At 42.9% G+C, this 27,955-nt stretch overlaps 4 protein-coding genes and 1 long non-coding RNA gene across 5 annotated transcripts; 3 read left to right on the top strand and 2 right to left on the bottom strand.

Annotated features, from left to right (window-relative positions):
- The first annotated feature begins 242 nt into the window (after positions 1-242).
- On the top strand, positions 243-10,562 carry LOC108873169 (zinc finger protein 513). The gene is made up of 7 exons (XM_018661307.2): positions 243-399; positions 703-951; positions 2,467-2,589; positions 2,667-2,801; positions 3,614-4,111; positions 5,989-6,182; positions 6,494-10,562. Exons 2-7 carry the CDS (start codon positions 912-914, stop codon positions 7,106-7,108), a joined length of 1,605 nt encoding a protein of 534 aa, XP_018516823.1. The 5' UTR covers positions 243-399; positions 703-911; the 3' UTR covers positions 7,109-10,562.
- A 141-nt stretch (positions 10,563-10,703) lies between these two features.
- plaat1l (phospholipase A and acyltransferase 1-like) lies at positions 10,704-14,311 on the top strand. The gene is made up of 5 exons (XM_051066116.1): positions 10,704-10,988; positions 11,969-12,098; positions 12,621-12,709; positions 12,793-12,957; positions 13,061-14,311. The coding sequence occupies exons 1-5, from the start codon at positions 10,980-10,982 to the stop codon at positions 13,124-13,126; spliced, it is 459 nt and encodes a 152-aa protein (XP_050922073.1). The 5' UTR covers positions 10,704-10,979; the 3' UTR covers positions 13,127-14,311.
- Positions 14,100-19,797, bottom strand: ephx2 (epoxide hydrolase 2, cytoplasmic). Its single transcript, XM_018661304.2, has 18 exons — positions 19,567-19,797; positions 18,320-18,398; positions 18,070-18,232; positions 17,795-17,985; positions 17,584-17,706; positions 17,403-17,474; positions 17,224-17,319; positions 17,061-17,139; positions 16,539-16,573; positions 16,407-16,433; positions 16,209-16,294; positions 15,857-15,968; positions 15,522-15,596; positions 15,367-15,409; positions 15,173-15,275; positions 15,010-15,079; positions 14,534-14,614; positions 14,100-14,435 (listed from the first exon to the last, which is right to left on the bottom strand). Exons 1-18 carry the CDS (start codon positions 19,668-19,670, stop codon positions 14,289-14,291), a joined length of 1,686 nt encoding a protein of 561 aa, XP_018516820.1. The 5' UTR covers positions 19,671-19,797; the 3' UTR covers positions 14,100-14,288.
- On the top strand, positions 19,663-26,888 carry LOC127139155 (uncharacterized). The gene is made up of 5 exons (XR_007809147.1): positions 19,663-19,804; positions 20,512-20,764; positions 20,859-20,971; positions 26,191-26,397; positions 26,493-26,888. It is a non-coding gene; the product is annotated as an uncharacterized LOC127139155 (long non-coding RNA).
- LOC108873157 (NLR family CARD domain-containing protein 3-like) lies at positions 20,029-27,537 on the bottom strand. Its single transcript, XM_018661294.2, is given in 16 exon segments — positions 20,029-21,072; positions 21,157-21,203; positions 21,654-21,827; positions 21,963-22,136; positions 22,267-22,664; positions 22,666-23,043; positions 23,045-24,048; positions 24,285-24,424; positions 24,426-24,490; positions 24,610-24,685; positions 25,318-25,431; positions 25,600-25,713; positions 25,880-25,984; positions 26,258-26,371; positions 27,089-27,137; positions 27,417-27,537. Coding segments are annotated over 15 exon segments (3,480 nt in total). The 5' UTR covers positions 27,097-27,137; positions 27,417-27,537; the 3' UTR covers positions 20,029-20,503.
- Positions 27,538-27,955: the final 418 nt, after the last annotated feature.

Raw genomic sequence — 27,955 nt, 5'->3', positions numbered from 1 at the left:
TCATGTTATTTATCAGACATGCCTCTACACAGCATCAAGGCGCACTATTGCAATTAAAAAGAACAAAGAAAATATAAAAATATACATAATATTTTACTAATTCTTTGTCTAATGGTGTAAAAGTAATTCTTTAAATGTTTATTTATGCATTTGCGGCTTTTAGTTCCATTTACAGAAAACAAAAGGCCTGATTTTTGCAGCTCCATTGGTTGTGGGGGGAATGACCTTTAAAAGACTCCACGTCCCACAATCCTCTGCTCCTGTCACTGACGTCACACGGAGCCCGGACCCGGCGTAGCTCTGTCAGCAGCGGTGTGCGTTTGGCAACAAAAGAGTGATCCGGAAAGAGTTAGCGACGTTTTCTCGACGACGGTGTTATTTCTGGGAACTCGATCACAGGTAGGTTTATCAGCGAAGTTATATCTACTGATGTTGAGCTTATTTAAAGTTTAAAGTTGAAACGACAGCTTAGTTTTTAACGTTAAAGTTAGCCGGCCAGCTAGGTGGCTAGCAAGATGGCTCCGACTATTTCCTGCGAAACAATAACAAAGAATGAAGCACATCGGCAACTTTAAAGTGGTAGAAGTGTGTGTAATGTTATTTAAAATCACACCACAGCTGGAGGTAAATGTAGTGTTTAATTTGTAGATGTAAAAAGAAGGTTTAGATGCTTGTTTAATGCGCGCTGGTGTCGGCGTACAGCCTCCGTTTCAGGCAGTAGCTGGTAGCGATGACACCGCCGCCGTCGCTGTCCGTTGGAGGAAGAGGAAGAGGAAGGAGGTGATGATGATTACATGCAGTTAGCTGGCTGCCTGGCTGGCTGACGGACCGACCGACGGACCAGAGCCCAGTCGTGTGTGAGGTGTCTCTCCCTACAGCCGCAGCAGGATTTGGGGCGAAGAGAGGCGAGGATGCCGCGGAGAAAACAGTCCAACCCCCAGCCGGTGAAATGTGAGTTTAGCTGTTTTCCTTCAGCTGTTTGCGGCTGGATCTCGTGTGTTGTGAGCTGCCCTTCACCTCTCAAGCTTTAAATCACTGTTTCAGTTTAAGGAAGTGGCTCTTTGTTGCTTTAAAACCACGTAAACCCACTTTAACGCGCCTTTTCCTGAAGTTTATACCTGCTTTGTTCTGATATTAAAGTTTTTTTCCCTGTAAACAGCCACATAAAAAGCTGCCTAACTGGTTTAACGTATTGACTCTTCAGGCTCAGTCCCTTCCTCATTATCTATCGGAGAGGAAGACTGCTGGAGTCTTGTTGTCCTTTAAGCAGATGTGTTTGTGTGTTATCTCATCCTGACTCCTCTGGCTCAAGTTGGACGCTCCACTTCCTCTCTTCCTCTTCACAGGCCTTCACCTGACCTCCCGACCACCACCACCCCCTGCTCCCTCCTTTCCTTCCCCTTGCTCTTCCTTTCTTTCTCTCGTCGCTTCCTGTGTCGCTTCCTGTGCTCCCCCACCTCACATTTATCTCTGTTTAATTTAGTCTCTTTGAGGGGCATCGGTGTGTGTGTGTTGGGGTATCTGTGGGTTTAAAGCCCCAGTAAAGGTGTACATAGTTTTGTGTGAAATGACCATCAGACAGGGAGTTTCTGGACAAGTAAAAACTAATTTAACCTGTGCTTTACTGCTGAGGTAAAGTGTCACAGCAGCTGTTTTTAAATGTATGAAAATGTCATGTATCATCAGTGCTGTGTTCTCTCTTCCTGCTTCTCATCCCTTCTTTCACTTCTCTTCCTTTTCCTGACTCTCTCTCATTCCTCACCCTCCAACTCTTCCTCCTCTGGACTTATCTCATCCTCACTGGTTTCCTTTTGCCTGCCTGCCTCTGTTTTCTCCCCCATTTACTCTCTTCCTCTCCACCTCTTTTACTTTTGTCCATCTTCTTCTTCTTTTTCTGAGCTCGTATATCTTTGTCACCTCTGTGCTGTTCCTTGTACTTTTTGCCAATTGAAACCACTTTCTACAGCCAAACAAAGCTGCAATGATTAGTCAGTTGAAATAAAAGTAATTATTTATCAACTACATTGATGATGGATGTATCATTTCAGTCACTTTTTAAGAAAAAATATGACCAATTCTCTGGTTTTAGCTTTTCAGGTGTGAGAGTTTTCTGGTTTTCTGGGTCATAGATGACAGTAAATGTAACCTCTGACCTCTGGACAGATTTAAAGAAATCACACCTTGCAAATGATAGTTTTCTTCACTGTTCCCTAACATTTTGTAATGTGTTTGATTAATGAGTAATGTGAATAATCATTAGGTTCATCTGTAGAATAAATCAGAAAGAAATCACAACTTGTTTGTCAAAGAAATTAATTGTGGAATTGTGAAATTAACATTTGTGGTGTAAGTTAGAAAAAGCATGAAAAAGCCAGGACCTTCCTGTCGAGGCTCAGGCAGCTCGGTCTCTCTCGTGATGTTTGGCTTCTCTTTCACCTTGCTGACATGTTTGTGTTTGTGTTTCAGTGGAGTCGGAGGATGGGGCGGTGGTGTGCGAGCCCGGCTGCCTGGTTTTGGAGAGCGACTTCCTGCTGAGCGGAGAGCTGGAGTTTGGAGACTCTGAGATCATGGGGCTGGATAGAGAAGCTGGTGAGTGTCTGTGTGCAGTTATTTATCTGATACATATTCAATTAACAGCTTGTTAGATAATTGATGTCCTTCCTCAGGTATGACGGTGTTCTCTCTGAGCGTGGAGGACGACCCCTCAGCACCAACAGACTCCACTTTCCCAGCTTTCCTCTCCTGTAAAGGATGTGGTCAACTTTTGGGAGACACTCCTCTGGGAGCGGGACTAGATCTCGGTAAGTGAAAAGAAATCACCTCATCCTCCAAAGACACAATACACTCTGTCCTTGTTATTTCAGACGCCTTTATGAAGACGTTCACACCGCAAAGATTTGGACTTCTCGTTTTTCATCTCCTCTGCCTGCAAAGAATCCAGTTTTTAGTGTCTGGAAGGCACAGATTTAAAATGATAAAACATATTCCTGTTTCCACACAAACACACATTACCTGCATGAAGAGTATTTAAAGTATTATAAGAATTTGTTTGGCAGCTGTTAATGACTCTAAAACTGTGTCCTTCCATTTAAACACGTTGCCATCATTCCCATTTCCCCAAGAGGCCTTTTTTGTAGCTGTGTCATCACAGATCTGACTCACACTCACAGCATTTAAGTTCTGAGTGAGGAAATTGTGTTCTCAGCTTCCCTTTTGGTGTCGGGTTGAAATCTGAAATACTGCCAAACAGGCACTTTTGCTTTTCGTTTTGACACCAAACCCTCCGCCTCTGCCTCGTCGGTCAGTTCTCATCTGGTCATGTGATCAGGCTCAGCTGCTGCACGGAGCCACACTTTCATTTTGACATTTTTACAAATGCATTAGTTTGATTTTCTGAACAGGGGCTCTGCCGCTGATACATGAACATGAACCAGTGGGTTTTATGTCTGTAGCAGAAACGGAAAAAGGCTGTTGGGCCAGTTATGTAATCGTAAGCCCAGCAGTGTTTTTATGGCTGCACATATGGAAATGCTGTGGGTGTTGGAGTCATGTTTAGTGTCTGACTTGCTCAATCGTCTTCTGTTCTCATCACATTTGATTTATTCTGTCCCAGGTGTGGGTCTGGACCTGGGGGCGGAGCTTTATTGTCTAACCTGTGAGGAAGGCCTCCAGCACTCGGCCTCCGTCGACTCCTCGCAGGTGGAGGGGTCAAACCTGTCGGACAGATCCCTCAGCGGTGGCTCCGACAGGAAGAGGAGAAGCATAGATAAGACGGGCGACATCCCCGCTAAACTCTACTCCTGCTCGCTGTGCGCCTTCACCTCCCGTTACTCCAACCACCTGAAACGCCACATGAGGATCCACGACGGCCAGAAGCCGTACCACTGCCCCGTCTGCCCCTACGCCTCGGCCCAGCTCGTCAACCTGCAGCGCCACGCCCGCACGCACACGGGGGAGAAGCCGTACCGCTGCCACCAGTGCAGCTACGCCTGCAGCTCCCTGGGCAACCTGCGGAGGCACCAGCGCATGCACACGCAGGAGAGACCGCAGAGGAGGGAGAAGGAGAAGAGGCGAGGGAGACGGAAAAAATCAAACGCTGAAACTGAAGAAGGTACGGGTGGGCGCATTGTTACAGCTATGGAGAAATAAAAAACTCGATTTCTGCACAAAGAAGAAGTCGATTAGTCGATAATTTCATAGACAGAGAAGTTAATTAACAGCAGTTTAAATAATCAGTTAATCCAACAAAATCTTCAGCTGAAGGATCTGCTGCTTTTCTCTGTTGTAAACTGGATATTTTTGGCTCTGGACTCTTGATCGGACAAAACAAGACAGTTCAAAATGTCGCTTTTGACTCAGAAGAATCAGTTTTGACTGTTTTATTGATTCTGCAGTGAATTGAAAAAAGAATCAACAAGAATCAACATGAAAAATATTGACTAGTTGCACACATTTCAGTTAGCTGGAGTTAGCTCGTGGAATAGATCCAGAGGACTACAGCCAGAACATCTCAACTTTATGTTTTGACTCTAAAGTTCTCGATTAATTGTTTTGTCCATAAATGTAAGAAAACATAACTGTAGCAGAGCCCAAGCTGACATCAGCTGATTCATGTTTTATCTGATCAAATGTCCACAGTCCCCAAACATATTTGATTTACTGTCATGAAGCACAAAGAAAAGCAGCAAATCCTCACGTTAAAAAGCTGAAACCAGAGGATTCTTGGTCTTTTCCTTAAAGTCGATTCATTTGCTGACTAATCGTTATAGTTCTGTAGTTCCTGCCTCTTCTCCTGTTTGGATGTGCACTCTACACTACAGCTGTTCCTCTTCTTGCTGAAAGAAGCCTCTCCTGTAGTTCATAAATATTTAATACCGGTGCTGAGTTGTTATGACTCCACATCGGCGACAGTTGTGTCCTGAGGCGTCCGTCTCATTCTCATGAACACCATATCTCAGTGACATGTTGAGGGGATTTTATTCAGATTCACTCAGACTCAAGGACGAACTGATTAGAGTTTAGTGGTCAAAGGTCAAAGGTCACTGTGATCTCACAGAAGACGTTTTTGGTCATGACTCAGGCATTTCCACACACAGTACTGAAAGTGGACTTGTTGGTCAGGTCTAGTTTTGATTTGAGTTTTTCCTTTTTAAGGCTGTTTTAAAAGGTTCTTCATAACAGCTTTTATATTGATGTTATATTAATTGTTTCGAGTCCTCTTAGAAATCTCATTGTAGTTCAAGCTGTACTTCAGCACTGCACACGGGGGAATCACAAGAGATGGATTAAAAATAGAAGTGTTAAAATTCAAGGTAGCTGTATTGACAGCGTCTCAGAAAACACTTGTTCTATTGTTAGAACCTTCCTTTCCAGTAAATACCCTCGTGTGTCAGATGTCAGGCTTTCTGTGCACGCAACACTTGAGTCAGAGAACACACACCCAAAGTAAAAACTGCTCTGCATGTAAAAGTTTTGGAAAAGACAGAGACAACAACAGGAATGCAAGAGAACAGAGTAAAAGTAAGAGCTTTGGGAATTAATAAAAATAAACTCTTGGTTTCTAATCTGCCTGAAAAGAAACATTGGGGTTTTTTTTGTAACGGGGGAAATTCTTCATTTTGGAAGCAGTGAGCAGAAAAGAGGAAGCAACAAGCTGCAACTGAAAGAGTTTAAAAATGAGGAAGAGAAGTCGCCTGGTTGACTGCTCATCGACCTGAAACTAACCTCCACTGAGCCGAGCCGCTTCAGGAGGAAGGTTTCAGCTAAAACTCATCCACAGTAACTCTAACACTGAGGGAAACTATGAAATTAATCGAGCAAGGCAGCAGTAATAAAGTCATTTGAGAGTTTATAAGAAGGAGGAAGTTTAAAGAGAAGTTTTTTCTGCTTCTCGTGGTTAAATGAAAGAATTAGATCAACCCGGACTCTGATTATTTTTCTCTCTGAAAATAAAACCCTCTCTTTTCTCCCTCTGTCGTCTTTGTTCAGTCGTGTCAGACCTGACCCTGCGAGTGTCCCAGGACTCGGGCTACCTCCAGACGCTGGGGGGCCTCGGCTCCCCCTCCGCCCCGCTCCCCGTCCTCCTCTTCCCCCTGTGCTGCCGGGTGTGCGGCCTCACCCTGGAGGAGGCCGACCTGGAGGGGGACAAGGCGGAGGTGGAGGGGGAGGGTGACGGAGGACAGGTATGTTCACTGACGCCTGGGAGTTTGCAGTTTTTTTATTTTTAAGGATTTGTGAAGCATAACGTGAGTTCCTGCGCCCACGGAAACATCATTTCCTCTTCTGGATTTGACAAAGCATCTTGTGCAATGTTGTGTTTGTTTCCATAACAACAACAAACAGAGGCTCTGCCCGCATACTTCTGTATCTGCACACTGTGCAGTCCAGCAGTTATACAGTCAGCATCTTCTCCACCAACACGTGCTAACACTAATGAATTCAGCCGTGGCCTCGGGGTTTTCCTGACTCCTGTCCTCTGCTCGTATTTTTCCAGGTGTGTCGTCGTTGCTCGTTGGACCTTCTGTCTAAAGATGGCTCCGGGCCTCCCTGCGGCCCGGCCGTGTCTCGGGGATCCCGACGGGGTCAGCGAGGCACCAAGCTGTACCGCTGCCCTCACTGCCCCTTCCTGTCCCACTACCCCAACCACCTGGCCCGCCACGCCCACACCCACTCCGAGGAGAAACCCCACCGCTGCCCGCACTGCCCCTACACCTCCTCGCACCTCGACAACCTCAAACGCCACCTGCGCGTGCACACGGGCGAGAAGCCCTACCAGTGCCCGTCGTGCAGCTACGCCTGCGGGAACCTGGCCAACCTGCGGCGGCACGAGCGCATCCACTCGGGCGCCAAGCCGTTCCACTGCGGCGTCTGCGGCTACTCCTGCAACCAGAGCATGAACCTGAAGAGGCACATGCTGCGGCACACGGGCGAGAAGCCGTACGCCTGCGCCGAGTGCAGCTACACCACGGGCCACTGGGACAACTACAAACGCCACCAGAGGAAGCACGGGCACAACACAGACAGCTGGGACAAACACGCACCCATCAACGGCCTCAGCTGGGGCAAAGACACTCAGGAGAGCCAGAGTCAGGGACAGGAGGACAGTTAGAGACGACGAGTGTGTGTGTGTGTGTGTGTGTGTGTGTGAAGTATGTATCAGGGTTCCTTCAGCACAGAAGTTATGTTCTGCTTTAGAATCCATTAGTTAATCTGAGCATCTTCTGTGGTCGCAGCTTCTATAATGCAGATATTTTCTCTGTTTTAAAGTGAATATCTTTGGGTTTGAAGCTGTTGATGCTCTGTTAGTGTTTCATGTAAATGTCTCACTGTTTAAATATAAAAATGAATCTAATAATCCTCAGATACAGCCTGTAGTTCATAGTGTTTTCCCAACTTTAAAAAGCTCAAATGCATTTAAATATACAGATATTGATTATTTGATCTTAATGTTTGCATCTGATTCTTATTGTGGGTTAATGATGAAAAGTCGGAGGTGAAGTGTGTTTTCTGACCAACAGTCCCAAACCCAGAGATACTCCGTTTGTACACTGATGTAAAAACAGAAAATCCTCCGACTGGAAGAAAGTGAATCTGCAGACTGGTTTATTTAACCTGTTTTTTTTTTGATCATCATATTTCCCTCCTGCCCCCACTCCCCAGAAACCCCCTGCTCTGTGTGAAGTACTTTCCAGAGACCCAGGATCTTCGGGGGCTGAGTCTGCAAATTTTCCGTTGATTGATTTGACTAATCAATGCATGCCCTGATACATATGTATGTTGTGTGTGTGTGTGTGAGAGAGTGTGTGTTGTGTATACACTGGTGACCCTCCAGCTCAGGCTGGAGATAAACTCAGGTGCCTTCGACAGACTGAACGACTGTAACGCTGCACTGACTTTATAAAGGGGCATTAACTCACGTCACACAGACTTCAGATCAGTGAGCGTGAGATCAGGTTTCTCTCTTTCCCTCCAGTGAATGCAGTCTGGATCTGACGGATCTGATGAATCAAAATGTTTATTTTTTCCTCTACAGATGATCTATATTTTGTTAATGTGGGTGGATTTTCAGAACAGCGGGGTGGATCATCATCATGAGCTTTAAGTGGATTTGGGTGGGGGTTTTATTTGTCCTGGACTCGTTCTGGTTTTCAGCAGGGTTCCTGTGCAGAAACATCTCTGTTATATTTCACTGGACAAATAACCACCAGAACATTTATTTATTTAGTTATATTGAAGACAAATAGGGACAGATTCAGTGTCAGTCGTTCCTCTGCATCAACGGGACGAGATTCATCGCTCTCAGTTCATTGATTCTTTTATTTTAAGGCAAAACAAATAGAAAAACTCTTCCAACAAGAAATGAAACCAGAGATGAAAAAGAAGAATTCAGTCTGATGATGTGTTAGGGACAAAAAACATCAGAGATTTTGAGATGCAACTTAAAATACTTTGAGGAGAAGTGTTAGACTTTATAATATAAGAAGTAGGAAATGTAAAAATGTATTTTCAGTCTTCAGCAGCCTTTACATCAAATCGGGGATGTGGAGGCGTTAGATCGTAGAAAAATGAACCTTTTCTCTCTTAAAATGCTGAATTATTCCCATTATATGACTCAGATTATTTTTCAATGATAAATAACCCAGAATCTTAAATCTGGCAGAGTCTCTCCTCACTCTGCTGCAGAAATCTCTTGTAATCCAACCAGAACTCTGAAGCAGAAATGCTTTACATCATTACATTGTTATGAGACTGCACAGGAGCCCTGCTGTTCATCTGAGAGCACATCAAATGGAGCTTAATTCAAATGTTTCCTGTCTGAATCTAACACAGGCTGATGCTGTTGTTCAGGGAGGGAGTATTAAGAGTTTTTTTAGATCTAGATCCTGAAATGTCCTGAAGTTTAAATGCTTTTAATGTAGACAAGGAAACTCTTCAGATCCTGATTATTTCACTCACATTCTCCATGATTTCAGAGGATGTTGTCACTAGTTTGAGCTCAGGTTTTTTTATTTTAGTAAATCCTGAACTTTACTTCAGAGCTTAGGGAGAGAAATCCAGGTTCAGTTTTTGGGTTTGTGTCGGGTTTTGACAGAAAAACATTTCCAGGCTCAAACTTTGACTCCTTTAATGCCGAGCTCTGCAGGTGACGTGGATCCCAAAGCACCGTTTTCTTCAGGCATTATCACTCGTGTGTTTTTTGATAAGCTATCGAATCAAGTAGCAGTCAATCAAGTCCTGGGCTCCGAGAGCAGCTCTGCCTCGTTTAAAATCAAACTTAACGTGAAAACTGTGAATTTATCAGACGGAGTCGTCTCAAGTAGAAATATAATGGAATAAAGGAAGCTGGCTAGCTGAATGCACGAACATTTAAAAGCCAGATTTTTGACAAAGGAGCTGTTTTTTTGCTTTTGTTATTGATGGCTGGAGTTTAACTGTAACTCTGAGAATGGATGAATTTCTGGCACTTTTGTGATACTTTTCAGTAAAAACATATAAAAGAGGAAGCACTCAGACCTCTGCTTATATATCCATACGTTTGATCAAACAAATAAGATGTAATGTTTAATTAGATTGGAAGTGTTGCTTTAATCTTCACTCTGGTGTATAATCTAATTAGTAACTTGTGTGTTTTTGTGTGTAAATGATTAATAGGGACAAAAATCTTTGCACTCTTGCATACTCTCTTTGCAACATTATGACAGGATTCCTACAGAGACAGAGCTTTTTATTAAAGAGGAAGAACCAGAAACATCTCTATATATCTCTACCAGACTCCATTGACAAAAACAGGGATTTAACCAGGAGCTGCTGGAATACCACTGCCTCCATCTGTTAGTGTGTCTGTGTTACTGTGTGACTTTCAGTGGTGGAAGAAGTAATCAGATACTTTACTGAAGTAAAAGTACCACACAGTAACACAGACACACTAACAGATGGAGGCAGTGGTATTCCAGCAGCTCCCAGTAAAATCCCTGTTTTTGTCAATGGAGTCTGGTATAGATATATATATAATGATGTTAAGGGATCTTATTAAAAAGGTTCGTCTTTGTGTTTCTATCAGTCATTTACGCCCAAAATCATGGGAACACAAGTCTCTTCTCTTTTGTGTCTATAAAACTTTTTAAAAAACAAACTTGGAAATTCAGGAAAGTTCTGATTTTGTGTTTTGAGATCAATATTTCCAATATCTTTCAGGAACAAGTGTCAAACTGTTAAAATTCTGTCCACAGCTTCATTGTTGATTATTTTCTCCATTAACAGTTTCTGTAAAATGCCAGAAATCAGTGAAAATGTTACATAAATACTGAGTTTTGTTGCAGTAAATCCTGACAGTGAAGCGGCGTGTCATCAGTAATGTTTGGTATTTTAGCTTCATGAAAAGTAACTCAAATGGGTGCCATGTCTGAAGCAGCAGGTTTTGTAGTAACTGACTGGAGTGATGTTGTGGAGAGTTAACCAGGTTGAGAGCTGACACTGCCTCCATCTTCTCTGCTGCTCCTCTCTCTCTCTCTGTTGTTCACAGTGCCTTCATATCTCCAATAAAACAAGTCTGATCGAAGCTACTTCCTCTTTCACGCTCTCTGCTTAGGAAACACCTGCTCTACACGCCCAGAGGTGGAGGCTCGGGGACGCTGACTGACCCACGGCGCCCCCAAAGGTTAAACATCTTAATGCAAAAAAAAAAAAAAAAAAGAAAGAAAGACAAACAGCAGGAATGTCCCGGCAAAAATCACCTCGACCCACACAAACACAGCTAAGACACACACCTACACGAAATGTTACACACACCAATGAGTGTTAATGATGTGTTAATGGTGATAAAGGGTGATGGAAGCGAGGTCAGTCTACTGTGACAGTGGCAGACACTTATCTTTATATCAGTACGGCCTTTATGTAAAGCAGGTGGAGTTCCTGTGTGTGTGTGGTGTGAATTTAATTTCAGAAGTGACTGAAGAAAGCGACAACAAGAACCTTAACCCATGGGCCTGGTGAGTAGGAAAATTCTTGTATATTTTGTCATTTATTTAGGTTTTAATTTGTGTCTTTGTCTCTAATATTTGAGCAGGAATCTGTCTTTTACTCGGGCTTTTATTTCCGAATGCTTTAAAGCTTTGTATTTTTAGCTCTTTAATTGATCAGAAAGAGCAAGAAGTGACTCATTCAGACACTTATCTTCTCGGAAAAAAGCGTTACTCCCAAAGTCCACTGACTGACGTTTGATTTTAACGCTCTGAAACCTCAGCGAACGTTTGGAAAGGAGGCATTTAAAAGAAAAGGCACCACATCTTCATGTGTCCTGTTAAGTCCTCTGTTGTTTTGATAATACCCAGGAGTGCTCATATTGACAGGAAATCTGACAGAAGCCACATCTCACTGTGTTTGTTGCCTCTGCCAAGGAGGTCTGTTGATGGAGTGTGCGTAACGTTTGGGGCTGATCAGGATCAGATTCTATAAAATGAGTATTTCTGACTCTGGAGTTTGATGTGTGTAAATTAAAGAAAATTAAGTATTTGGGCCGAGTTAGCTGCTCGATCCAGACTGAAGCCACCTGCAGGTCTTCATTTCTCCAGGGAAATATCTTGATATCTAATTGAGGATTGGAATGAAATTTAAAAAACTCACATTGACTTTAGTGATGCCCTGACTTTTCTTTAACCCTGTGAAACATCTCTACATCTACATGACAAACTGGGACGTAGTTTGTCTGTATTTTATTAAAATGACTTTTGAATGTCTAAAGGCTGCTTTAATGTAGAGAGATCTAAACATTTTAAAAAGGAGAAATATTAAAAATAATAGAATGCATAAGGCAGAGTGAGTGTATTCAAAGAAATGCTTCTCATTTTGTGGCTTCCCACTTAAGTCGCTTCACTGTTTGTTGTGGTTTATAAACCCACTGCTTTCAGGTAGAGCTGATGGTTTCAGCAGCTCCTCGCTGTGTTTAAGATTGTGCCGGCTGTTTTTGCAGAAACATTCTCAACCCAAACTGTTCCCAGGGGACATCGTGGAGTATCCCAGGAACAAATACTTCTCCCATTTCGCAGTTTACTACGGGGAGAAGGACGGCGTTCCCTACGTGGCTCATCTGACATGTCGAGGTCGGTGTCGCCTCCTTTATGACTCAAAAATCTCCTCATAGAGGCAGTTTGTGTTTGTCATTAACTCCTGAGAGTCTGAAACTGACCTGTGCACTGAGAATATTTCAGCTTCTTCCAGGTTACTGCACAAGAATCACAAAAACATTTGAAGCAAGTTCAAGAATATTGTTGCAGTGGCAGATTTTTTTCACTTTTGAGCCTCTGTATTGGTCAAAAATGACTTTATAAGGAAATAGTTGCAGTTCAGGTTCATTAAATGTGTTGAAATCAGCAGTCACCTCTCTAATACTCTGTAAAATAAAGAAATTCAAGCTGCCAGGATGAACTTGTAGCATCTGGATGATTATGAGGCTACACAGCAGAAATGATTTTCTCCTTAAATATAAAAAACATTCAAACTGCTGAGAAGAAACCTCAGTGTCACGATGCAGGATGGTTTTAATTTTCATCAGCCAGCACAGTAAAAGTGTTTAAATGTTTCTTCAGTGAACCGATGTTTCACTTCTTCCTCGTGTTTGTCAGATTCAGACGCCAAGCTGCTGCTCTTTGGTCGAGCTCTGAGGTCAGAGATCAAACTGGATCCACTGGAGCTGCTGGGGAAGAAATACAAGGCAACACAGACACACACACCGCTCACATTCAGATAGTTCAAACTCTTTGTGTTGCTGATCGTCTTCTCTTCGACTCGCCGCAGGTCAGCAACATGCTGGACGACTCGTTCTCGGCCAGAGACTTCCACGGCGTGGTGAAGCCGGCCATCGACGACATGATGGGCCGAGAGGTGACGTTCGACATCCTGTTTCACAACAGCGAGCACCAGGCCACGCTCTTCAGATACGGAGTGAAGAAGTCTGAGCAGGTCACTTCAACACAACCTCATCACAGTTTAATAATGATCTCAGCATGAAGGGCTGAAAGAGAGATGGATTTATTTCTGATCAGGTTTGTTATCTGTGTTGCAGATAGAGAAGGTTTATAAACACATCATGCCGGCCTGGAAGAAGCTGTTTGAGAAGAAGAAACTGTGAGAATGGTTTCATGTTCAGTTCTCACCTCAGCCACCGGAGGACGCTGTTGTTCTGCTGAGCATGTGTGAGATGCAGAGAGAAAGTCTCAGTGTTTTTACAGTGAAGTCAAAAAATTCTAATGTCACAAGATAATGTGAGTTAATGAAGAAGAAAATGTTTCTAAGACCTGATCAGGTCGATTAGTCTGATTAATGTTAGATACATTCAGTATTTTGACTTTATTCTTTAAGTGTTATTGTCTTGCATGGTTGTAAATTAGCTGCCTAAATAATTCTTCATTGCTTGTATTTAAAAAGAAAAGTTTTCTCGGTATAAGCTGAGCATCCAGGAGTCTAAACTGAATTGAACAGAATATTTTTGAGAAAAAAAGTCGTAATTTACAAAAACAAATCCTACAAGTTGTGATGTTGAGAAGAACATTGATAATATTTCCAGATAATTGTGTTTTCCTGTGAGATTTTCTTCTCTGTGGTGATATTCTGCAGCTTCACAGTCTTTCTTGGGATTTTCTGTAAAAAGGAAACGTTTCTGTCCTCTGATGATTTCATTTGTTGTTTTATTTTTGCATGTTTACTGCCTCTTTTATCAAACTGTTCTCCACCAGAGAAAAACATCAGACTGGCCTCTTCACTTTCTCATTTCCCATCATCATTATCTCCATTATTATTATTATTATTTCATTATTTGTTCTGTGGTTGTTTCGTTGTCTTTCTCAACAGTTCACTTAAATAAACCTGTTTCCAAACCTGTCAAAGAAATCTTTAACTTAAATGACTGATCAAATATGAACCTGTACGTTACAGTATTCCTGTTACTGGTAACATTTTATATGTACTGCACAGATCTTCATTTCACTAAGTCATTAACTCCATTAACTCCACTCTGATCAGCTACAGGTAAATGCATAGGTAGTAACAGTCTGTGAAAAGAGTATGAAGACACATTAATGAGAACTTAGTGAAATTACAAGTAGTGTGGTTCTGTTACTTTTTATTTTATGCACAAAAGAATTCTGTTTCTGACTTTTATTGTGAAATTCTAATTGTTTTATTTTACTCTGATTACTCTCTGCAGGACTTCCTGCCTCCTTTTCTTTAATTTTTTGTTGCTTGATCTTCCTTCATCCTTCCTTCCTTCCTTCCTTCCTTCCTCCCTCTCCTCCTCACAGTTTGGGAGCCACACTAACACCTCCAGTCTTCTTGTGTGTCTCTTTAAGCCATGATATCAGGATGTTGTTCGTCTGCTCTGGCTGGTCCATCTGAGTCCAGTGTCCACACTCCTCGATGTGTCCTCTGCTCAGGTTCGGGATCTGAAATTGATAAAAACCAGGTCAGATTCTTTTCCAATAATCTATAATCAGACTGTAGTTTTTCATGCTGCTCTTCTCTCTCTCTCTCTGTCTCTTACCACGTCCTCCATCCCCTTTGAGAGGACCGGCAGCAGCACCGGGTCTTTACCTGCCGTCACCATCAGCGCTGGCATCAGCAGCTAACAACACACATACACACACACACACACACACACACAGGACCAGCTGATCATTGTCTCTTTTTACAGATGTTTAGCAGATGTGGATTTCTCTGTTAAACAGCAGCTGATTTCAGTTTTGTAAAATCAGCAGTTAAACAGGAAACTACAATAGAAACACATCTGCTGCAGATTAAACACTTAATATGGCTCTGAAATAAATCCTGGAAATGAAGAAATATCTTTTTATTTAAAAGCACTACTTGTATTTATTTCATGATGCCACATTTATTTATTTATTACCTCTTATCTCCATGTTACAATCTTGAGAGATAACCACGACTCCTCATTTATTTATTCATCTATTTTTTAATTTCAGGATTTATTCCATGGGCAGATTTCTCATGGTATCAAACCTTTCTCGAGGGTTGGGAACACGTCCACTTTGAGTTCGCCTCCATGTTTCGATACCAGTTCAACGGCCTCCTGTGAAACAAACACACACACAGGACACAGGATTACTGCCTGACGCTTATTTAAACTTCTTCTTCACCTCGATGAGGATGTGGTTCTCAGGACCTGAAGCCGTTCTCTTTGTACTGGCTGATGTAGTACTGCAGGTCGGCCTCCGTCAGCATGGAGCTCATGGGGATCTCCTCAGGGAGACCCACAAACAGACCTCCTGTAACACACACACACACACAGGACAGGTGACAGGTGTTTCTACTGAGGATGAATCAGAGAGGGAATAATGAAGTGTCTGATCCTCTGACCTCGAGCGCAGACTCCTCCAGTGCTGAGAGCAGGACGATTCGCCTGAGGAGGACAGAGAATCACCTGTGCAGACCTGTTGAGTGTGTGTGTGTGTGTGTGTGTGTGTGTGTGTGTGTGTGTGTGTGTGTGTGTGTGTGTGTGTGTGTGTACTCACTGTTTCACTGCTGCTGAAAAAGAAAATCTTGAACGTCCTCTCCAAGTTTTTCTCCATCTCGGCCTCTGCGACGCCCTGCAACACACAGGCCGAGCTAGGCTAGCTGTTTCCACCCGCTTCCAGTCTTTATGCTAAGCTAAGCTAACAGAAAGAAGTCTCAAGAGTCACCAGTGTCCAGAGCAAAGACTCAAAATCCCTGATCTCGCTCAGGTGTTAAAGGACTGTGAGGTGAGAACACAGACCTGGACAGGTCTAAACCTGCAGCTTCATGTCTTTAATCTTTTGTACGATTTTATTTTAATGTGTTGTGTTGTGTTAGCTGCAGACAGGCCTACTGGTTTCTGGAAGTAGATCTGGTAGTCAAATATGGGAAGAGCCTTCAGTTTCTCCACAGCAGGAACAGAAGGATCCACCAGGAACCAAGGGGTGTTCAGAGACGCCACAGCCCTGCACACACAAGAAAAAACATGTTTTACTTCTGTGTAAAACTGAAAGCAACTGTAGATCAGTTAGAAAGACTAACAACCAGTGTTCATCTCTGATCATCAAAGATCAAGAGTTAGAAACAGAGTTTGGTCTGTTTGTTACAGCCGCAGCACTTCCTGCTCCAGAAGCAGAGGATCATGGGTAATAAACGTCGTAAAAGTCACATTATATTGCTTTAAATCTATGAATGTGTGTGTTTACCTGACTCTCTCGGGAAAACACTGAGCCATGTTCCAGACCAGGGCACCACCCCAGTCGTGACCCACCAGAGTGACCCGAGGTATGGACTGGAACAGGGACAGATGTGGGTCAACATGGAGCACAGTTAAAAAGTTGTCATTTCATTTAATTGAACTTTAGTTATCGTGCTGCTGAGGCAGGTGATGTGCTGTCACTCACCATTTTGTCCAGAAACGTGATTAAATCCTGAAAAAGGACAAACACAGTGACAAACAGTGGTGACATGGAAGTGATTAAATATTGAATTTGTTGATTGGAATGTGAGGAGTGTGTGTGTTGGTGTGTTTGTGCCTTGCAGAGCTGCTCCTGAGAATATTCCTCGATGTCTGTTGGTGGAGAAATGACACATGAAACACAGTTACTGACTTTTTTAAATGTTTGAATTTACTGTTTCATCATTATATGAATTCCTATGTGAGTTTTAGCCTTTCTTCACTGTATTTATCGTAGTAAATTCATCTTTTTAGTCCAGTCATTTTCTACTGTGCGACATTTCTGTCCTTTCTGTCTGTCAGTGGTGTCAGTGTTGTGGCTGTTAGAGGAGTCAAAATGAACTTTTTATCCAGTTTTAGCCTCATTTATTTTCTTTTTTAACCAGATGAAGGATTTCAGTCGTCAGTCTGAAGTTATCAGAGAAACTGCCGCAACTCTGCTGCACCAAACTGCATTGGAAAAACACTGATTTTTATCATGAAGCTGTTTTATTCAGAGTTTTCCTGGTTTGAATCAGCTGCTCTGTTTGTTTTAAATAGGAGGAGACGTCTGAGGAGGATTCAGCTCCTGGTAAAAACCTCCTGACACACATAAACCCACCTGGGGGCGCTGTGGACTCTCCATATCCCTTCATGTCCAGAGCCAACACCCTGAACCCTGCTGCTGCCAGTGCTGGGATCTACCACAGAGAGAGGAAAGGTATGAAAACACACCAAACAATTTGAAGCACCGGGCTGCTGTTGTGTTGTTGTGAGCAGGTTACCTGGTACCTCCAGGAGTACCAGCTCTCAGGGAAACCATGACACAGCAGAACTGGTGGACCTGAGCCCATTTCAACGTAATGAGTCTTGACACCAGGCTGATACAGAAAGAGAGGAATGATCCTTTAATATCAGAAGAAACTTACTTCAGCTGTGTGTCTTACTCGTCACGACTGATTACCCTGATGGTGACGAATCCGTGAGAGACTTCGTCAGGGCTGCAGGCCGGTGGAGGACTCTCTGCTGTGACGGCCTGAAACACACACACACACACACATGCTAATGTTTGTTATATCTGACATTTCCAACATGTCTGCTCCTGGAAAAACTTCTACTGTTCCAGCCTGAGGACTGGTCTCTACCTGAACCCCAGTAGAAACAGCCAGTTTGTCCAGAGCGGCGTCCAGATTTTGCACCAAGATGGCCTCCATCCCCGCCGCTTCTGCCGCCTTCACACCCTCCTCATCTGCATCCAGCCACACAGCCTGAAACCAGACGCACAGCTCAACCAGAAACCAGAGTGATCTCAAGCTGTCAGCACTGATTTCAAAGCAGTAGTAGCATGGTGTGTACCTGTTGTGATGTCACTCCCAGGTGCTGCAGGGCGGAGCTGAACATGGCGGGTTCTGGGACCCTGTGACCTGAGCGGCAGGACTGCAGGACCAGGTCAAAATGGCCTCCCAGCTGAGAGAGAAGGCAGGCTGGGCTGTCTGCAGCTGCACTGTCATCCAGCCAGTGATTGGCCAGGACAGCTGTGAGTATCCCTGAGCGCCGGGGGCGGAGACGTGGGGGAGTTTAAATGAAAAATCAGACTCTTTATTTTCATGTGTGTTCAGTGTTTTGTTTACCGCTGCGATGCAGGCGGGCAGCTGTCTTCAGCACAGCAGGCTGGACGTCCATCATCGCCTCTCTGAGCTTCTCCAGCAGGCCTCTGACTGACCAATCAGACGGCAGAGTGACACCTCTGGCCTGAGCCTCCTTCACACACTCCTCCTCAAACACTGGGATCATCTACACACAAAGAAACCCAGATGACTCCCCTTCATCTGCAGCAGCGAGCACAGAGGACAGAGGAGTAGTGAAATCGACTTCACCCACCTGGGTAAGCGTGACCTCGCCTCTCTCCGCCCGGCTCAGGGCGCCGTCCTTCTGTGACGCCACACTGGACAGAAAACCACTGAAACCAGCAGCACAAAGCAAACATTAAAGAGACAGATAAGATGTTAATATGAGGCTGCCAGGTGTCATTAAGGTGAGGCCAACTCCCACCAGACTTTTCTTCCTTGTGCCTGCTCCCTGAGTTTTGTTTCCTGTTGTCACCTGCCTGTTTGTTCATCTGTAAGCCTGATACAAAAACTGAGTCTGGTTTAAAGGGAGCTAACCCTGAACGAGAGGCAACCTCTCCAAATCATGTGTTCATTTATCCTTGGAACAACCTGCTTTTCTGCATTAACAGGGATCTGGAAATGTAAAACACAGATGCAACATAACACACAAAAGGATACAGGACACTCACACAGTAAAAACAACCATGAGGATAAAAAAAGAATAAGAAGAAAATCTTCTGTGCAAACCCTCATAAATAATAAATGTCAGTCAGATCAAGTGGAACAAAGGAACAAAGGGAGAACCTCTATCTCAAGTTCTTGTGGAAGAGTGGATGATCAGGAGTGGCCAGGGTCAACTGCGCTTTCCACAGAACTTGTCTGTCATAGGTAACTGCTGTGTGCCAGTTAGCTTGCTGGCTACTTTAAACAATGTTAGACAGAGGATTTTTGTTCTGCACCGCGAGGTTAAAAGATTTAAAAGATAAACGATTTGGTCTGATTTGTGCAGAACAGAAGGGTTTGATCAGGTAGAAAATAAAACCTTCAAAGTTGGAAAAAAACCAACAGATTATTCCTATGTTACAGAACTGTATGAGAGGGTGAAAGACTACATGACGCTGGGTTATTTGGGGACAAAGTGCAACATTTTCTGGTTATAAAAATGCACCAGCGTTGGTTAAAGTGCAGAATGGGAGCTGGATGTTCTGCATGACAAAGACATTAATTAGCAAACATGGTGCGGTGCTGGATCTTATTAACAATAACCCGCTCAGATTCAGCTGTCCATTTACTTTTTTACTTTTCGATCATGTTCTTATTTTAATAAAGTTTTATCGAATCCGTGCAGCATCTGCACAAACTGCTCTGCAGCAACAGCAGATTACTGAACAATCTCTATGCAATGATGCTTCATGTTTTAACTTTAATTAGACATCCACTCAGATTTCTAACAGAATACTTTTTAAAAAACCTCTCTCTTTTTTACAGTGTGGAGATGTTACATAATGACCTCCTTACCCCGGCAAGTTGTGCAACTCCTCCAACTTGTTGAAAACCACATCACGTCGAGATGAAACAGCAACTCCCCAGAAGCTGAACAGGACGGCTTTGTTCTTGGCCATGGCCTCTGAGTCTGAGTGAGCAGATTTTTGATTCTTCTCTCCTCTAACAGGCCTGTGTTCTCTCTCTGCAGCTGCTGTGGACTCTGCGCAGGCTCAGAGGGAACTGCTGCCCTCTGTACAGACTGACACAACAGGTCCGCCCACTGATCCTGCAACTTCACACTTCACACACAAAATAACACGCCACTCCCTCTGGGTCGGAGTGTAAATATCTGATAATCCACTGCTCATATGGAACATCTGAAAATAAGTCAGTTTAATCAGATTCTAAATGAGCTAAAAGTTAGTATTTAAAAGGATTTTACTGTGGTGTCGACCATTTGTTTACATAGGTTTTTGTAATGATTCTGTTGCCAAGTGTGAAATACAGATTTTATTCAATAGTTTGAATTATCATCAACTTTATTAGTTTTTTCTACAAAAATAAATCTAAAGCAAACAGCAGCACAACAAACACAAAGACCTCCATACAGATTTAAAGTTGTTAATAGATGCACTGCACAGCCTGCTAATGTCATCTCTCTGGTTTTACATTCTGTGATCCTTTAAATAAAGATCAGGTGAAATTTAAAAATAAGCTCATCTGTTATAACTGTGCACAAATGTTAAAAAGGTGAGTGACAAACATAAACACAAAGATCCATCATATTGAAATATGAGTGTATTTATAGTTATTCTAAAGAACCAGTGGTGAGTAATAATAAACAATAACAAACATACAGAACATTACAAAACGTATGCATAGTGGGCATTGACATATTGTTTTACACAGTTAAATAATTTATTATGAGTGTCTCTAGATTCATTTTTCACCTTACGTCTGAATGTTTCTTTTAAACAGAGGACGACTCTCCCTCCGGCAGCGTGCACAGAGAGACTGAAGAATCAAAAAACCTCAGCTGAAAGCCGACCCTGAAGGCAGGGTAGACAGGTTCAGTGAAGGTGGTGTTGAAGGTGTGGAGGTGGATCAGAGAGTCAGAGGAGACATTGTAGAAGGACAGAGAGCCAGAGGGCCAGTCCAGATACACTCCCACTCTGTGAGAGAAGGAAGACGGGGGACATATGTCTGTTTTTTCTGAGTTGTGATGAGCAGAGTAAGTCTTCCCAGAACAGTACAGACTCCAGGACTGATTGTTGACTCCGAGTAAACAGTCAGCACTGTCTCCTTTCCTGCTGATTGCTCTGTAGGTCACTCCCACACAAACCAGTCCCTGCCACTCCACCTCCCAGTAACAACGCCCAGTCAGACCATTTCTACACAGCAGCTGAAGGCAGTCGTCAAATCTCTCCGGATGATCGGGGTAGGACTGCACCTCTTTCACTCTTTTCACTTTCCTGTTGCTGTCAGAAAGCTTGAGGTTTCTGTGCACTGTGTTTGGGTCGAGTGTGAGTTCACAGGTGTCTACAATAAGAGATGATTCAGAAGCTGAGTTTCAGATAATGTGGTTAACGTCAGTGCTAAACATCAAGCTGTAAACACACTTACATTTCCTCAGACCGGGTTTCAATCTCCATTCTCCACAATGGTCCACTCTGAGGGAGAGAAAATATTGAGTGATCTCAGATGAAGATACAGCAGGATACTCAAAGTATCTTGATTCAAAGGAAATACTGTAAACTAACTATACTTAACTGGTGTGAATGCAGCATGTTGTGTTTCATTTGGATGCTAACAAAGCCCTTTCCATCTGAGACGAAGCTCAGACAACATCCCAGTCTCAGATAAACATGCAGCAGGATACCACAATATCTCCTATACTCTAAACTTAATGTACCAAACCTTCTAATTCTCCATAAGATCAAAGATTATTTGACCTCACTTTCAGACTTTCATGTGTTTTACAACATCTCATGACCTGGCTGTGCTCCCTTATACCAGCTGCCTGATCTCACTGACATGGATTTCCATCAAGGATTAACCTGCCTGTACAATGGTAAAATGGTTCCCCAGTCTACTGGCTCTACATCGGTTCCTCTCCATACCTGAGGGTGTCCAGTCTCCAGTCTGGATCCTCCACTCCAACAGACAACATCTTCACTCCTGAGTCTCCTGGATCATTGTAGCTCAGATCGAGCTCTTTGAGATAGGAAGGGTTGGACTCCAGAGCTGAGGCCAGAGAGGCACAACCTTTCTTGGTGATCAAACAGCCAGACAACCTGCAGAACATGGTGCATGAGATACATGTTAGATCATCTTCAAACCCTCAAACCCTCAAACCCTCAAGTTATGGCTCAACAATCATAACTCATTATGACATTCATACAAACATCATCTCAGTGTTGATTTCTAACCTGAGAGTTTCTAGTTTACAGTGTGGACTCTTCAGTCCAGTGGAAAGCTCCTTGACTCCTGAGTCCTTCAGGTCGTTGTTGCTCAGGTCCAGGTCTCTCAGACTAGAGGACTGGGAGCTGAGAACTGAGACCAGAGCTTTACAACCTTTCTTTGAGAGGTTACAGTCACTCAACCTGAAGAAACAACAATGAACACAAACATTAAGCAATTTTACTGCTTAGTAACCGACTGCTTACCCAGGCATTAGTCAACAGTATAATACTGAACAAACTATCCTGAATTTACCCAGTTATCTGAACTTACAGAGATTTCTTGGAGGCTTTGACCACTGGTAGCAGCTGCAATAATGCATCCTCTGAAGCAGAGTATTTCTTCAGGTCAAACACGTCCAGATCTTTCTCTGATGACAGTAAGATGAAGACCAGAGCTGACCATTGAGCAGGAGACAGTTTATCTGTGGAGAGACTTCCTGAACTCAGGGACTGTTGGATCTTCTCCACCAGAGAACGATCATTCAGTTCATTCAGACAGTGGAACAGGTTGATGCTTTTCTCTGCAGAGGGAGTCTCTTCAATCTTCTTCTTGATGTACTGGACTGTTTCCTGATTGATTCCTGAGCCACTTCCTGTCTGTGTCAGCAGACCTTGTAAGAGAGTCTGATTGGTCGGCAGTGAAAGACCCAGGAGGAAGCGGAGGAACAAGGTCCAGGTGTCCATTTGGACTCTGTAAGGCCTTGTCCACAGCACTCTTGTAGAAGTCTTCAAAGTTACTGTTTGTTATTAATTTTGGCTCTGACAGCAGGTTGACTCCATAGTTGATGACAATCAGATGGACATGAAGAGCAGCCAGAAACTCCTGAACACTCAGATGGACGAAGCAGAACACCTTGTCCTGGTACAGTCCTCTCTCCTCTTTAAAGATCTGTGTGAACACTCCTGAGTACACTGAGGCTGCTCTGATATCGATGCCACACTCTGTCAGGTCTGATTCATAGAAGATCAGGTTTCCTTTCTGCAGCTGATCAAAAGCCAGTTTTCCCAGAGACTCAATCATCTTCCTTGGTCTCTGGACTCCAGAGTGGATCTGTCCCAGATCCTCCATAATACTTGATGCTCTTCCGTTTTAGCTGGACCACCAGGAAGTAGATGTACATCTGAGTCAGGGTCATGGGCAGCTCTCCTCCCTCTCTGGTTTTCAACACATCCTCCAGAACTGTAGCAGTGATCCAGCAGAAGACTGGGATGTGGCACATGATGTGGAGGCTTCGTGAGGTCTTGATGTGGGAGATGATCCTGCTGGCCTGATCCTCATCTCTGAACCTCTTCCTGAAGTACTCCTCCTTCTGTGGGTCAGTGAACCCTCTGACCTCTGTCACCATGTCAACACACTCAGGAGGGATCTGATTGGCTGCTGCAGGTCGTGTGGTTATCCAGAGGCGAGCAGAGGGAAGCAGTTTCCCCCTGATGAGGTTTGTCAGCAGCACGTCCACTGAGGTGGACTCTGTAACATCAGTCAGGATCTCAGTGTTGTGGAAGTCCAGAGGAAGTCGACACTCATCCAGACCGTCAAAGATGAACACAACCTGGAACTCTTCAAACCTGCAGATTCCTGCTTCTTTGGTTTCAGTAAAGAAGTGATGAACAAGTTCCACCAAGCTCAACTTTTTCTCTTTCAGCACATTCAGCTCTCTGAAAGTGAATGGAAATGTGAAGTGTATGTCCTGGTTGGCTTTGTCTTCAGCCCAGTCCAGAGTGAACTTCTGTGTTAAGACTGTTTTCCCAATGCCAGCCACTCCCTTTGTCATCACTGTTCTGATTGGTTCATCTCTTCCAGGTGAGGCTTTAAAGATGTCTTCTTGTCTGATGGTTGTTTCTGGTCTGTCTGGTTTCCTGGATGCTGTTTCAATCTGTCTGACCTCATGTTCATCATTGACCTCTCCAGTCCCTCCCTCTGTGATGTAGAGCTCTGTGTAGATCTGATTCAGAAGTGTTGGGTTTCCTGCTTTAGAGATCCCCTCAAACAAACACTGGTACTTGTTCTTTAGAGTAGTTTTGAGTTTCCTCCGGCATCGCGGAGCAGCCATTTCTGAATGGGCAAGCAACAAATAATATCACTGAAAAGATATTAATTACTATCTACTTTCCTGCCTCAATTCACTGTAAACACCTGTCCAAAACACCTAATACCAGGTTGACAGCAACATTATTGAACTGATAATGAAGAAACCAACAAGAACCAACATGCACAAGAGGGTGACACTGGAGAGGAGACTTTCCAAGTTGTCACAACTCCATGTTATGTTTTCTAAAAAACTCTCTTACTGTTGTACAAAGAGTCAGCCAGCTCTGCCTGCTTCATCCTCCTCAGGAAGTGCAGTGTGATCTTCAGCAAAGCCTCTCTGCTGCTCCTCATCTGCTCCTTCTCCTCATTGTCCACCACCTCCTCCTCCATCCTGTCTGTCATTTAAAACCTGCAGGAACGTCTTCAGCTCTTTCCTCACAAAAGTGACAATGTTCTTTTCGAGACCCTGGAGCAGAGTGATGGATATGGATCAGATGAATAGGTTGATTGACAGACCACTGGTTTAAAGAGATTATTTTTCATTTCAATATCATCTGAAGTGAAAAGTGCTTTGCATGTACAAACCATGAATATGGTATCCAGGTGTGTCTGCTCCTGAGCAGACTGAGTACTGGGCATCTCTAACCTCTCTTGGTCGACTCTGAAGGAAAAACACACAAGTCGTTAACGATTATTTGTCAATAATACAAACTAGAGTTGAACATGACTGGAAGGCGCTCTGCTGATTTCAGGCACTCTCTTTTTGAAAACATGGCATTCTGCATCAAGCCTTCATCAGGGATCCAACAGATCTCAAGGAACCACCAGCAGGAATCTTCCACTTGGACATAGTGATGTGGCCTCGAGAAGGTGTAGTTATATAAAATCTCCAGCAGATGGCGTCATTTTCACACACAGTTTTCATCAAAGCTGAGTTAAAGGCTTGTACTGTGGATTGGTTACAGTTGGAGAAGTCTAGATATTGTGTAGCCATAAGGTAGAGAGAGAACAGGGGACAACCATGTTTGGAAACATGATGTTTGCATTTGCGGTAGAATAGGTTTATGTCTCTGGGAAGTACCTGGCTCCGTCTGACCCAAGGTGACTTGTCTTATAACCTGTGATTATACTGCCTGCTTTGTCAGCCTCTCCCATTCTCATTTATCACTCAACTGGACCTTGTCATGTCCCTAAGCCTCAGGCTATCTCTGTTTGCTCTAAAACTGGGATCTTTAAGGATAAAGAGTACCATAAAGAATACAATAGTTTAATAATGCAGCTCTAAACTGTCACCTTTTATCAAATGAGTGGCGTCCATCTTTGAAGGTCACAGGTTCCCCTTTGGAGTGATCACTCCTCAGGGACACACAGCTGGGTCCAGGGGAGTCTGGTTTCTTCTGTTGAATCCTTATAGAAACACACCGTACAGTTTATTATCACCTGGATAAATAAGAGTTCATCAGAATTTCAATGTGAATAACATCTTAATTCTTTTGTTCCTTTATGTAGTAGCTGACTTGTCAGGAACAGTGTCCCCAGATCACCCACAAAACTGATTAAACTTTAAACCTTCACCTTTTATCAGATGAGTGGCGTCCATCTTTGAAGGTCACAGGTTCCCCTTTGGAGTGATCACTCCTCAGGGACACACAGCTGGGTCCAGGGGAGTCTGGTCTCTCCTTCTGAGTCCTGATAGAAAGTCACCAGATAAACAGTGAATAAGCTGCAGTTACTTTTAGCCTTCCTTTTTCTTTTTTAGGTAAAAGACACCCTAAAGGTCAAATATAAATAAATAAATACTGCCTCTTTATGTTAATAACAAATGTGAGTTAATAATGCAGCTTTTAACTTTCACCTTAAGTGGCGTCCATCTTTGAAAGTCACAGGTTCCCCTCTGGAGTGATCACTCTTCAGGGACACACAGCTGGGTCCAGGGGAGTCTGGTCTCTTTTGCTGTGCCCTGACAGAAACACATCATCCAGTATATTATAATCAAGATAAATAAGTTTATCAGCATTTTAATGTGAGTAACAACTTATTTTTTTCATTTCTTGAAGCCTGTTTTTTGGTCATCCAACCACAGTGGCTCCTGGATACACTAACTAACTAGATATCAGCAAGAAAAGTATTCAACTCTACTCTCATTGTTTATTTCTTTTTATTCAGAAGCTGATTTGTCAGGAACAGTGACCCCAGATCACCTAAAAAACCAGAATAAGCTTTAAACCTTCACCTTTTATCAAATAAGTGGCGTCCATCTTTGAAGGTCACAGGTTCCCCTCTGGAGTGATCACTCCTCAGGGACACACAGCTGGGTCCAGGGGAGTCTGGTCTCTCCTGCTGAATCCTGAGAGAAAAACCACCAGAAAAACTGTGAGTACGATCAGAAAACATTCAGGTTTAATGTAACACATGACTTTACAACATCTGACAATGACACCCATTCATCTGTGATTAACCTTTTGCAGGACAAAGAAGTTACTGACTGTATTATCTCAACCACCTGAGGCAAATGGGAAGGGCAGAAGTGTTCCTGCTTTGAACAAAAGATGTAATATCTGTTTTCATCTGGGAATTTAATCTTATTTGGCTGACTGGAAGAGTGTCATAAAAATGTCTAAAACATAACTAAAATATAGTAAAGAAAGTCCTTTTTTCAGTGGTCGAAGAAGTAATCAGATACTTTACATGAGTAAAAGTACCACACAGTAACACATATGCAACAGAACAATTATAGAAATAAATATTTTGGATATATTTTATGATTAAAAGTAAATGAACCTTCTTCCTTGTCACCTTTGTTGTAACTGTTACTGTGTAATCAATAACATAGACGCCATAATAAAAATATTTGTCAGCCTTTATCAAGATCAGTTTCAACATCTAAAAAACAGTGCTATCATCAAATTAAACTGGTATCTTATTATGACTCTAAGTCTAAAGTTCAAGTGTAGTAATCTACAGTTTTATTAGATAAAGATCTTACTGGCAATGGATTCCAATATCTTTTTACTGTGCTGAAGACAAAATACACAACCAGCTGTAATGTATAAGTACTCCATACCTTTGCATGTTTGAGATAAACCTGGAGCCACACTGATAAGAGAGCAGACCTGACAGAGAGAGCACAGCAATCAATCAAAGTGATTGACCCAAAATTTTAATCCTAATCAATATGACTGATTGTGTGTAAGTAAGATCTTAGACAATATTTTATAAATATTTTAGATGTTATATTTCAATTCAGGAATAATCACATCTCCAGCACTGTTGTCATGAGCAGTTATTTTAAAACAACAAAATCACTGGATCATTGTCCACACAGACAGTTTCTGATGAAAAGGAAACAGTAAAAACAGAAAGAGAGAGAATTCAAGCAGAGCTCTACTCACTCAACTCATTCCTCTGGATGTCTGTTTTCTGTCCAGCAGCTCACTTGTGTCTTTTTCAGGTCTGCTGAGAAAAGAAACAGGTGTTGCCCAATGCAACAGTTCTGTTGGTCTGACTGTTGGACTCTCTTCCTTCTCTCAGTCGAACAAGTCTGAGGTCAAAGAGTGACTTTATTATGACTGAGTCAAAGCTTTATAGCCCATGTAACTCCATCATCCACTGAAGAGGAAGACTTAGAGGGAACAAACAGGCGTGTAAAAGAAATTGCTGATGACATTTACCGAAACAGGGAAGGCTTAAGAGAGACAGGGAGAGAAAGGAAGAAATGCTCTTTATGAATCCAGAGTTTGCCTGAAAATCATCATGTTTTTTATCATCAGAATAATCACAAACAATTATCCCACAAATGAAAGAAACATTAAATAAAAATAATCATTATCATTATTGTTCTAATTACTATTATTATTAGTCATTGTAGTATTAAGAGTAAGAGTGTCTGTTTTACTCTAATATTTCACAGATGATGCTGTTCACAGTTTTA

The sequence above is a fragment of the Lates calcarifer genome, linkage group LG7_2 (assembly GCF_001640805.2).
Source record: "Lates calcarifer isolate ASB-BC8 linkage group LG7_2, TLL_Latcal_v3, whole genome shotgun sequence".
NCBI lineage: Eukaryota > Metazoa > Chordata > Actinopteri > Centropomidae > Lates > Lates calcarifer.
This window is presented reverse-complemented; position numbering and strand designations above follow the sequence as displayed.

Bases quoted from the DNA above. Each gene is read 5' to 3' on its own strand.
- LOC108873169 (XM_018661307.2), top strand. From the start codon at position 912: ATGCCGCGGAGAAAACAGTCCAACCCCCAGCCGGTGAAAT. The intron at 2,590-2,666 runs GTGAGTGTCTGT...GTCCTTCCTCAG, and splicing joins GGGGCTGGATAGAGAAGCTG to GTATGACGGTGTTCTCTCTG. The intron at 4,112-5,988 runs GTACGGGTGGGC...GTCTTTGTTCAG, and splicing joins AAACGCTGAAACTGAAGAAG to TCGTGTCAGACCTGACCCTG.
- plaat1l (XM_051066116.1), top strand. The intron at 12,099-12,620 runs GTCGGTGTCGCC...CGTGTTTGTCAG, and splicing joins GGCTCATCTGACATGTCGAG to ATTCAGACGCCAAGCTGCTG. The intron at 12,958-13,060 runs GTCACTTCAACA...TCTGTGTTGCAG, and splicing joins GAGTGAAGAAGTCTGAGCAG to ATAGAGAAGGTTTATAAACA.
- ephx2 (XM_018661304.2), bottom strand. From the start codon at position 19,670: ATGGCCAAGAACAAAGCCGTCCTGTTCAGCTTCTGGGGAGTTGCTGTT. The intron at 17,707-17,794 runs GTACACACCATG...GTCTGGTTTCAG, and splicing joins TGGGAGTGACATCACAACAG to GCTGTGTGGCTGGATGCAGA. The intron at 15,080-15,172 runs GTCCTGAGAACC...TTTGTTTCACAG, and splicing joins TACAAAGAGAACGGCTTCAG to GAGGCCGTTGAACTGGTATC.